Raw genomic sequence first — 12289 nt, forward strand, 5'->3', positions numbered from 1 at the left:
CACAGAGAATGACACAGAGGAAAAAAGACTAAGAAAGTGAACACCACATGCCACTAGGAACAACCATGTACATAACTAGAGTCCTCCAAAGGAGGGACAGGAAGGAAAAATGTCAAGTTGACAGCTTCAAGAGATCCAACAAACTCAACCATGAACAACACTTAGGAAAAAACCTTAAGAGTGGCCAAAGGAAAGGATGTATGGCAAACAGAAAAGCGAAGATGAATCATAGTTTCATTAGAAACAATGGAAGGACAGCCATCAGGAGGCCTGGAAGGTCATCTTCCCCATTTGGGATGTGCCTAAGACTGATCTTGGAAGTTCTGATCCTCCTGCCTCAACCTCCCAAGAACTGGGATTAAAGGCATGCACTTCCACACCCACCTTTAATTCTTTAATCTTTCAAACACAGGAGTGAAATGGATTTTCTTTCAAACATGCAAAAGGTAGAATATATTACTAACAGGCCAGGATTATAAAGAAGGTAAAGGTCCTTCAAACAGAAGAAAAAGTTGTTACCATTGAAGGTGGTACTATTTAATGTAGCGGGACGTACCATAAACAAGTATTATATAGAAAAAGTCTTTATGACATGTCCATTTAAAATATATGTATTTTAGAATATATGTATATGGAATATTTTTACTTTCTTGACTGTGAACATTTCCATACTTGCGATTTGTTGTTATAACATGTTTTGTCCCCCTAAACCTCATACACACACACACACACACACACACACACACACACACACACACACACACAAACTGTGGGAACTAAAGGGAAAAAAAAGTAAAAGTAGAAAACAGGAAAAGACCTAAATTGACAGTTGAATCCAATCAAAGCACTTCAAATATCTGGTGCTTGAGTTTCCTGATATCCACTGCCATTCTCTAAGGACTGTCTTTTCTCTTAACAGCAGTAGACTCTGAGCCAGATGGAACACTTCTGTAGGTCCAAAGTGAACTAAGTCAGTGTTTTCCTAATGCTTCTGGCTCCCTTTCCTGGGGGAATAAAGAACGTTCAGGGGGAGATCTGGTCCAGGTGGAGAATAACCGAGAACAAGCGTGTAGATGCTGGGGTACGTGGCACGTCACAGATGTGAGAATCATTGAACAAATGATAGAGCTCTGTCTAACATTAGTGTTCAGAAGAAAACACACAGAACTGCTAAAAGAGCAAAGCATATTTCACAGAAGACTATTAAGAATAGAAAGGGATGTTTATGTACACATTTATTGAAATAATTTCAAAATGGTGCGAGATTGATGATATAATCTTCAATTAATCTAAAACAGTGACACTCAAATTATAATTCAAGAAACAATTTAAGGGTCACTGTGAGGTGAAATAAAATAAATTTGCATTCATTTTATATTAATTATTTTATTTATATCCCAAATGTTACCCTGTTCCTGATCCTCCCTCCCAGAGTTCTTTCCCCCCATCTGCCCTCCCCCTTACCTGAGAGGGTACCCCCCCAAATTTGCATTCTTATTTCAACCTAGCTCATTTGTTTTTATCCCGTAGACTGGGTTCTATACTTATTTTTTAAAAGAACATGCAGAAGAGTGTGTTAGCTAATTAAAGCAAAAAGTGTTTACTTTAAAATATTCTTAATTTATTAAGCATTTTGAATAAAAATGTTCTTTATACCAGAGCAATGTATCATTTTATGGGAAAATATCACTTCTAGTTATCATAAAAACCAAAATGTTTAGCAAGAATATCTTCTGCACCATTAAAAGTGACATGAACGTATTCAAAGAGTAAGCAGAAGGCTTAGCTGGTAAAACACTGCTCATGCATGTCTGATGACCTGATTCAGATGGACCATGTAGAAACCAGCAATGGTAAAGTGTGTAAGCCCAGTGGTGGGGAAGGAGGAGAGTCAGGCATTTCCCTGGAGCTCAGCCAATTCAGCCAAGCAGAATGGATGAGCTGCATGTTCAGTGAGAGACCATGCCTCAAAAAAAAGGTGGAAAGCAGGTGAGGAACTAACTTTGACTTCATGTATCACACACACAGAAACCTATATGCTCATGCACATATAAAGAGGTTCATACAACCAACCCTACACACAACAGAGAAGTCAGTCCAGTCAATGAGGAGTTAAAAGAATCATTAAATAAGAGTCCCTTAAAGCGCAGTAAAGGCTGAAACAAGGATCTAATGGTCTCACCTGTACAGCACTGTTAAGAAAGCAGCTGTTCTGTCCTGGCTCATTTAACAGGCCTACAGTAGGGGCCAGGGACAGCAAGCTTCCAGCTGGATAGGCTTTGCCAAGGTTACCACTAGGCTTCCGTAAAAATTTCACCCAGGCCATTTTCAAGCCACTTCTTTTGCATTAAAGTAGTGTGTTGATGTGGTATTCTGGACAAGAAAATGGGTGATGTTGCGCTGTCCACTGAATTCCACGGCAATCCACAATAAGACTGTATGCTTCCAAGCCCATATTGTTCCTGATGGGCTACATTTCTGAGGACTTTCATATGTAAAAACAAAGTAAATGGTGAATTTCTGAGAGCTAAAAAAAGCAACCTATTTTAAACAAGGCCTTCCAGGTTTGATAACATTTAAATTTTATAAGTTGGACACACTGATAAAAATTAACTGCTAAAAATATATGATGAATAGATCATGTTCTTTAACGTGTAAGTCATTAGTCCTGCTGGGCTGAGAACAGAAGATCCAAGCTGCACAGTTGGCGTCTGCAGGGCTCCTCTGGTCATTGTTTTCTTTATGCGTCTTTAGTGAAGCAGCTTTTCTCTGATCTGGGTGAAGTTAGCAAAGGACTCCATACTTCATCAGCATGACTCAAATCTACAAAAAAAAAAAAAATTAAGTAAAAGCTGATCAAGACTTTCTCACGTATTATTTCACACAATCATTGAATAAATCACAATTTATCTTCAAAAGAATTAGAACAGCATTCTGAAATATAAAAATAAAAACACTTCATTTAGGTTTTTTTTAAGTTGTTAGGACATTAATCACTACCCACCCCACACTGCCATGTTCAGAGGAAGGTTTAAGAAAAATATCTGAAAAAATTACATTAAATCTGAGGTGGTAATCTGTATTTGTCAACAACAAATTATTGTATTAAATAAATGTATGGTCTATAAACAGACTATTTTTTCCAAGACAGTTAGATTTTATTTAAATTCCTAAAAGGAACTAGACTAAATAAAAATCCCGAGTGAGGTATTCCACTTTTTTCACAAATGTGTGCTCCTGTTTTAATGGACTTTAAATGTTCAACTCCTCGATTAAAAACAAGTACTCAGTATCAACAGTTTGTTTAATCAACTAAATTTCCTTCTTGCACTCTTTCATTTAACAAATACCCACTGAGCCACGTTCTGTGCCAAACACTGAATTAGCACAGTGAGCAACACTCAGACAATGCCTCATCCTTGGACAACAGAATAAACAAGCAGAAGTTACCTGTTCAGTATTAATGTGGGGAAGGTAAGGAAGCAGGAGGGCAAGACAGCCGAGAAAGGACTCAGTAGGAAGGTTGTATCTACATCAAGATTTGAAAGAGATAATGCCACCTGAGGGGAAGAACCCCAATTAGCAGGGACAGCGACTTTAGATGCTGAGCCCACAGGTCAGGTATGATGGAGGAGCACAAAGAAGCCCAGCGTGGCAGGAGAAATGCTAAAGAAGAAAGCAAAGGGATGCAGGCGGGAGAGAGCGCTTCCGGTCTTAACAAGCGCCTTGGCAAACTGAGGTGAAAGGCATTGCGTCCCATCTTCACAGCACGGAAGAGAAGAGGGATTCGGTCAGCTTACCACCACTGATCAAATACCCACCGGAACACAGCTGGAAAGAAGAAAGCCACCAGTCTCTACAGAGCACGCCAACAGGCCTTGTTTCCAGGCCAGCTTATCAGCTGCCTGTCTCAGATACAATCTTTCCACCCCAGAATCAAGGATGCTCACCTCCTCCATGAGGTCACCGTAACTGACCTGCTTAATGAAGTAAAATATTTTTAAAATTATAAGGTATGCTAGCTGTTTCTCCTATTTAACTCTATAATTTGCAACCTTCTCTTAAAGAGATATAAATAATCCTGAAACGCATCATATAATTAAATTTTTAATTAATCCATCCATGTTTGTACATTAAGGGAGCTCTTTACTAGTAACTCTTTATGTGGTGACTGAATGAGAATGGTTCCCATAGACTCACATGTTTGAATACTTGGCCATCAGTTGGCACAACTGTTTCAGACAGAGAGGGAGGTGTGGACTTGTTGAAGAAAATGTATCACAGAGGATGGGCTTTGAGGTTTCAAAAGCCCAAACCACCCCCAATTAGCTTTCTCTGCCTCCTGCTAATGGATCAAGACTTGACCTCTCTCTTAGGCCTGCCTACTCACTGCCTCGCTCCCCACCAACAATGCTGATGAACTCCCATCCCTCTAGAAACTGTAAGCCCCAAATAAATATTTCCTTCTAAAAGCATCATGGTGTTTTATCTCAGCAACAGGAAAGTAACTAGAACAGTATCAAATTTCTATTTCTATTATTTTAATTGTGTGTGAATAGGGGCATTCACATACCATACAGCAGTGGTCAGAGGACAACCTCTGGTCTTGATCTCTACTTTCTACCTTGCTGAGGACAAAGTCTCTTCATTGTCTTTCTGCTATGTAGGCCAGACTGGCTGGCCTGTCAGCTCCTGGGAATTTCATCTCCGTTTCTCAGCTCTCAGCCCTCTGTAGAAATGTTAGGATTAGACACTTGTGCCCTGTGTTCAGCTTTTATGAGGGTTCAAACTCAGGTCCTCACACTTGCAGAAAACACTTTTATCACTAAGCCATCTCCCCAGTCCATAAATCCCTATTTTTAATGGAATGTCCTTTTACAATTATATTCTTTCAACAAAACTTAATTGTCACCAATTCCACACCATGAAATATGTGAAACAATTATTTCCTTTTAAGAACTCAGGTTTGTGAGGGGCAATGATTGATACTTTAAAATACTGTGCCTTCCATTTCTACATAAGACATCAGACAAGTAAGTATGTGCTCTTGATTCCTTTCCTCTAACCCAATGTTTCTCCACATGTAGGCCATGACCCCTGGGGGGGTGGGTAAATGACCCCTTCGCAGGAATTTCCTGAGACCAATAGAAAACACAGATATTTATATTATGATTCATAACAGAAGCAAAATTACAGTTTTGAAGTAGCAACAAGAGTAACTTTATGGGGGGGGGGGGTCCACACCACAACATGAGGAAATGTATTAAAGAGTCGAATTAGTAAGATTAAGAATCACTGCTTCAACCTATTTCTAAAGATCAGAAAAAAGTTAGTCAGTCTAATGAAAAATGGAGAAAGCCTGAGGATACCAAGTGACTGGCTCCTATAGGAGGAAGGTAACATCAGCTAAGAGAACAAGTAGACATTTCTAGGTGTAACTTTCTCATTCCAGAGAACTCTAAATCCACACAACACAATGACAGGGAAAGGACCGCTACCCAGTGTACCTGGGGGAGATTTTACATCAAATCAGTGTTACAGAAAAAAACAGTTTGGGAAGTGAAAGTGAGAAGAGCATGGCCTCTGTCCCTGTCCTCACCCCCATTACACAGTCCTGTTCCTGTGAGCAGGCGATAAGCTCCTTAGAGGAGAGATGGGTCACTCTGCAGTGAAGGCGTTGGCTGCTCTGCTGGAGGACCAGGGCTTAATTCCTAGCACCCACAAGGCAGCTCACGGTTGTCTGTAATTACAGTTCCAGGGGTGTGGCAACCTCACACATGCAGCAAACACCAGTGTATATAAAATAAAAATACGTAAAATCACTGATAAGAATTTTTTTAAAAAGTTCTTTATAAGCATAAATTCTCAGACTTCATCACTGAATTCCCTCCCCTCCCCTCTATTCCCTGAAATCAGCTCACACACATATTAGAGCTGTCACCTTGCTTCACTTTCCCACAAACAGGACTAGCTTATGATTCCTCAGGTAAATATGACTGGAGTCTTAAAAAATATGAATAGAGAGAGAATGCAGGCCAGTGAGATGGCTCACTGGTTAAAGATGCTTGCCAACAAGTCTGGCAGTCCAAGATTGATCCTTGGAATAAAGACCCCAATTCCCGTAAGTTGTCATGTCAGCCACATGTGTGGTGATATGTTCACATACAAGCAATCTCATGCTTATTTTCTATAAGTAAATAAATAAATAAATAAATAAGCAAGGTAAATAACAAAGAGCCAAAAAGAGGTAATGAACTGAACCCTCCATAGCATAGGAAATGAAAGAGCAGCGGAAAGACAAACAACACAGTACTAGCTAGTTGGCAATGAAAATGAAAACAAATACAGTGGAGAAGAAAATCTCTGTGAGCAATGAGTTCAGGTTATACCCATACACTGCCTCACCTCTCAAGGCCCATCGGCTTCAATTTGCAGTAGATAGGATTAACACAGAGGCCCAAGACTGGCCAAGGTACAGAAATCAGAGACCAAATGATCAGCCCTAAGTGGAACGGATATACTGTACCCCATTTCCAGAGGCATAGGGATCAATGTAGAAGAGGTGGAAGAAAGTGTAAGAACCAGAGGTAGTCTATGACCTAAAGGAAACAGTATCTTCTGGACCCTGCAGAAATATGAACTCACTCCACACACGAATTCACAGTACTTGAGACAGCCCACACAAGTCTTCTGCAAGTTCAAGCCACACCAAATCCAAAATGGAGATTAGAGTTAGTCAGAAGTCCCAGCTTAGCTGAGGAGCCCTAGCTGAGACAACAGATGGCTTCTAGGAGAATCAGTGTCTTCTAAGAATGTAGCCCCTGGTGAGTAGACCATACTCTAAGAAGGGCCACACATCCAGAATATCTGGGCAACACAAATCTGTCTTGATGGGTTTTAAAACAACACACATTGGATGGATAAGGAAGGCACTGGATCTAAAGAGAAGGGGGCGGGGTATGTTATCCAAAACTTTCAGAGAACTACTAAAAATATTCTTAAGTTCTCACATAAAGCACTATAAAAGCAGTACACACATACATATACACACACAATCATAAACACTATTTAAGAGAGGCATGGATGTACTCAAACTCTATCAATGATTCCTAAAAAGAAAAAGCAAATACCTCTAAAAAGATGTAAGAGTTTCAGAGCTCAACTTGAGAGGTGAAATAAGCAAGCCAGATGGATGGCGTAAAGTCCAAATATAATGCGAAGAAAGGGAGTAGGAGAGAAACCGTCAGGTGAAAGGATGAATTAAACTAAGTCTCTGCAAAAGCTATCACATTAGACAAATCTTCACAAGGATGATTAAAGAAAAGGGAGAGATAAACTGATAGAACTGATCTAGGAGACAAGATCATATGTAAGTAGTGAAAACACTGTTAAAACAAAAAAACTTCTAAAAATCTAAAGGTCCAGATGACTGTACGGGAAAGTATAGTCCCTAAAGGTAATTCAAGCAAAAGTATAAAACAAAAAAACTAAATAGTTGAGGGGAAAACAGAAAAGAGACAAGCCTTCTCCCACTGACAGTAGCACCAGAATTGGATGAAAAGTCAAACATTACCCAATTTTCAAAAAGTTATCATTTCCCAATATTAAATTATCACAGGCCACAGGGAAAATAAACTACAAAATAGCCCCAAATGAAGGAAGCATAACCTTCATGTCCAAGTGTGGTAAGCCTCAGACCAGTAAGACATAAGACTGCAGCTTCTATAAAGATTTTAAGTAAAAGCGTGTCAAGAGAAGGAAAGGTAGAGCTCATTTCAATGGGAGTCTATATTTATGCTCTAGAAAGCATTGGGGAGACTATGTTGAAAAGAAGTAACATTTTCATAATAGCCAAAAAGTGGAAATAATCCAAATTCCATTGACTGGAAGATAGACTAGATGTATAAACAAAATGTGGTGTGGTCATACAATGGAACATCAATCACCACAAAAAGAAATGAACTACTGGTAACATGCTACAGGGATGGACGAGCTAGGTGAAAGACACAGAAGGCCACATACTGTGATTCTATTCACACAGTACAACAGGGGTTGGTTAGGACTGGAGAAGAAAGGTCTAGGAGTGGGGGTGGGATTTGGAAAGGGGGTGGCAGCTAAGGGTACAAGGTTGTTCCTCTTTTTTCTCGGTGATAAAATACCCTAAAATCATAGTGATGGATATACACTTGTGTGGGTAACTAAGAACTACTGGCAGGTACTTTAAATAGGGAATTAGACCATACATGACTTATACTTCAAAAAGAAAACCTACTATGGCAGGTCTGGCTTTTGCTGGTCTGCTTGAAGGCTGGCCTTCAAGAGCTTGGAGGCTTCTTCCCCTCTCGCTTACCGGGGCATGCGTGCACTAAGCTTCAGACAACTTGACTTATCACAAATGTTAATTATCCTTGGAGGCTAGAATTTTGGCGTATTCTCAGTAGAGAATGACTATGTAACCATCCTCCAACAAAAATGTCTGGCAGTCTCTAGTGGGCTTCCTGGCAGACATCATTTTCACATCACTGTTAAGTCTCTACTGGAGGAAGGACAGTCCTGCCTAAGCTCACTGGCAGGAAGCCCCTGAAACCTTATTTTTAAATGTGCTTACTTTGCTTTATATTTTCCCACTGCAAGGAGACTACAATGAGTAAGGTAGGACTACACAGCCATCCTGAGACCTGCAGTGAAACAGTAAAGGATGCTCTTCAATAGCTTCAACTCAGGCGAATAATGTAGCAGTTAAGAGCTACCAATCTCACAATTTAAAAATAATTGTTGGTGTATTAAAAGGGAAATGGTGCTTTTATTGTTGATTAGTTACACACACACACACACACACACACACACACACACACACACACACACACACGTGCGCACACATGCACTCGCACAGCCTTCAAACCCAACACTGAGAGCTGAACAGTGCAGAATAAAAACATTACTGACTACTGGGTAGCAGCAGTAAATCACGAAGGAAACAAAGCAGGAACCATTAGCAGAGACGCACTAGTCTAACAAGGTCTTTGCAGGGTCTGCATCCATTCTCAACATGAAGTGGGCTTTCATTATGAGAGGTGGGGCTTGTTTACTCCCCACAGCTCCAGTTCTCTAAACTTCTCCCACCTTATCAGTATGGTAGATACAAGGCCTTATCCAGCCTCTACACTTGCCTCCTGCTGACCACTTTCTTATGGTGAGGGTAGATCCAATGTACTTGACTTGCTCAGCATCACGCTCTGAAAGGACGGAGTGGCTAAGGAGCACACCCACCTCTCAGCTGTGTGACTCTATGGAACATGTGGCAGGCTGCTCTCAAAACCCTGCAGGAACTCTGTGGGACACACCACTAGATAGCATCCTGGACACCCCTTCTTGCTACTCATGAGGGGTACCTCTTCCTCCTGCTGGCCCACCCCTCTTCTCTCTGAGTCTGAAAATGATAAACTGTTTCTATTATTCCATGAGCTGTGGTAAGAAGTCCCCTTTGTCTCCCTGGCTAAACACACTCAAACCTGGCTTCTTTCCCATTAGAGCTTTAGGAGAGAATGGCTATCCCAAACTGAATGCAATTTGAGCAAGGGCCACAAGGGTAGGGCCACAAGGGTATCTGCCATAGGTAACTTCTGAGGGAGAGGACACTTGGTCACACACAGGTCCTGGGTGCTTAGGCACTCGGTTGTATGTCAGAATAAAAATATCATGAAAAATGCATAAGAACCCATGACCCAGGTCACCTGAAGCTCTGTCAGGGCAGGGCTTGTTCACAGCCACTCCCCAGAGAGACCATGACACCAAATTAAAGAAAAAAATCAACAGTGTTCTTATGCAACAATGATTCCACTTGGTGTAAAGCAAGGAAGTGTGGGCGCATGTATGTTTTACATGAACAGTGGGCGCATGTATGTTTTACATGAACAGCCAAGCAATTTCATTTATATTTGAAACAATGCTGCTCAACCAACCTGCAGACAAGGAGGGAAAAACCTGGGCCAAAAATAATTATGAATTGTACTAGTCTCATGTATGTAACTTATAAAGTTATCTATGTAAATATGTGTTCACAACACAAAAGGATAAGCAAGGAAACTAAATCTAAAGACATTTAATGCACCAATGTTAGGATCATGCAAGATTAAAGGGTATCTCTTTAAATTCAGTATCAAACTGACATCTGACTATCAAGCTATTGTAGGAATTAGAAGTAAACAACAAACCAATGCTTTAAATTTAAAAAAAAAGAAAAAGTGGGGCTGGAGAGATGGCTCAGAGGTTAAGAGCACTGAATGCTCTTTTAGAGGACTTGAGTTCAATTCCCAGCAACCACATGGACGCTCACAACCATCTGTAATGGGATTGATGCCCTCTTCTTGTGTGTCTGAAGACAGCTACAGTGTATGCATATACATTAAATAATAAATAATCTTAAAAAATTATTTGAGTGAAGTTAGAAAATATTAAAAAAATTTTAAAAAAGTAAGATTAATATATAGAACTCAATGACAAGGCAATACACATCAAGCTTAAAAGAAGCTGATAAAATTTAAAGTTCTGGATACAACAGAAAACAAGACTGAATACAAATCACTACAATACAAAGGACTAAAAAAATTAAGAAAACAATTCTCTTCAAATAGAAATGAGACAAGGTTCCAAGAACTACAACCAACAGAGAATGACTATACACGCAATACACAGAACTACTGAAGGCTAAAACATGACACATTACACAAGCAGAAAGTAAGACTAAGACTACAAGTCAACAGACAGAGAAGACTAAATGGCAAACACACATTTCAACCTTGGAACATACAACTTACTACTTATACCCATTCGACTGGCAAACCTCACAGCATGACTGTGCCAGCACTTGAGGTAAGTGCCTATTTATAATAGATGGATGTCCAGTGATAGACCAAAGCTAGGTGGGTAAGTGAGCTCAGTGCATGAGAGCAGTCCATCAGAAGGCTGCTCCAGGAATGTGTGAGACATCCCATGGCCCTGGGTAAGGGCAGCGGGTCCCACTGATAAGGGGAAGAATACTGGAACTCTTCAGACGTAAAATCAAAGATGAAAGGGCTCACGCTGTCCTGATTTTCTATCTCCAGGTCCAACAGCTGAGCAGCAAAAAACAAAGCACACTACAGGGACTCCAAACCTAAAAGAAGATCTAAGTGGGCTGGCCAAACCCTGACCTTGTATTAATCTTAACGGTATTATGCACACTACTGTAGATTTCTTACTCTACTTTTCTCTTCTGCTTATATTGTGGTCAGTCTTAGCACTCAGTAGGATAAAAACTGAACAGTTGGGAGACACTAGTATCACTCCCTGTATTCTTATATCCAGGATTTAAAAACTAGCCTGCTTTTCTGAGTCATGGTTATTCAACAAAATTCATTCCTCTAATGTACAGCTGAATGAGTTTTGACATGTAATCACTACCCCAGCCAACTGTTTCCAATCCCCTGAAAGCTCTCTCAAGCCTCTTCACAGCCATAACCTTTTCCAGTATGGGGAGAAGTACAATAATATGCATGTATACATGTACACATACTCACATACTTTACACCCTACTGTCCAAAACCGAGGATAGGCAAGATACAATCCATTGATGGCATCTGTTTTCTGACAGATGATGACAGATTATTTGGGAGGGAGGGGGAAATCTAATGTCAGAAGCCTTTAAAAGCAACGAAAGCTTTCTTTAGCTGGTAGAGGGTAGGGAGAAGGTGGACAGATTTCACCCCTACAGGGTAACAAGGATATGGAGCCCACATGAGGAGTGTGGGGAGCCCTTAGGGCCGGAGAAGTGAGATTTTAGTCCTACAGGGAAAAGAATCTGCCCGTTAGCAGATTCTTCCCTGAGGAACCTACACATTTGACTCTCTGACCTCAGCCGTGGGACACCAAGGACAGAGACCTTGTTGAGCCTATCTGGACTGGCTCCCTAAAACTATGAAAGTATAAAACAATTGATAGGAATTATTTTAAGTTGCTAAACTTGTGGTAATTTGTTACACCATAACAGAAAACTATGCTCCCCAACTAAAACAAACATTTATCTGCTTTTGTTCCCAGAATTTCAATTTTCTAGAATTTCACACAGAGGAAATCATATGTTTATTTCTCTTGGAAGAATGTTTTTGAGTTCCACCAACTTACTGCACAGCTCGGCCGCTGCTAGTTCCTTTGTATGATTAAGTAGTACTGTTGTGAAGTAACATACCCAAATTTATATTTCTGTAGTGGTTCCAACCTATTGTAAATAAGCATGAACATTTGAGTACTG

The 12289-nt window shown here is 40.3% G+C and overlaps 1 protein-coding gene across 4 annotated transcripts in view; it reads right to left on the reverse strand.

Annotated features, from left to right (window-relative positions):
- The window catches only part of Usp53 (ubiquitin specific peptidase 53), a 61514-nt gene that overhangs the window by 43914 nt on the left and 5311 nt on the right, over window positions 1–12289 (reverse strand). For all 4 annotated transcript variants that reach the window (XR_010063594.1, XM_017590782.3, NM_001389268.1 and 1 more), the window contains exon 2: window positions 2183–2823. Coding sequence is in view for 3 of the 4 variants with exons in the window: in XM_017590782.3 (XP_017446271.1) it covers window positions 2183–2326 (144 nt within the window). In the remaining variant the exon portion in view is untranslated. The remainder of the gene's footprint in view (window positions 1–2182; window positions 2824–12289) is intronic.

Source organism: Rattus norvegicus, chromosome 2 (assembly GCF_036323735.1).
Source record: "Rattus norvegicus strain BN/NHsdMcwi chromosome 2, GRCr8, whole genome shotgun sequence".
In the NCBI taxonomy this organism is placed as follows: Eukaryota; Metazoa; Chordata; class Mammalia; order Rodentia; family Muridae; genus Rattus; species Rattus norvegicus.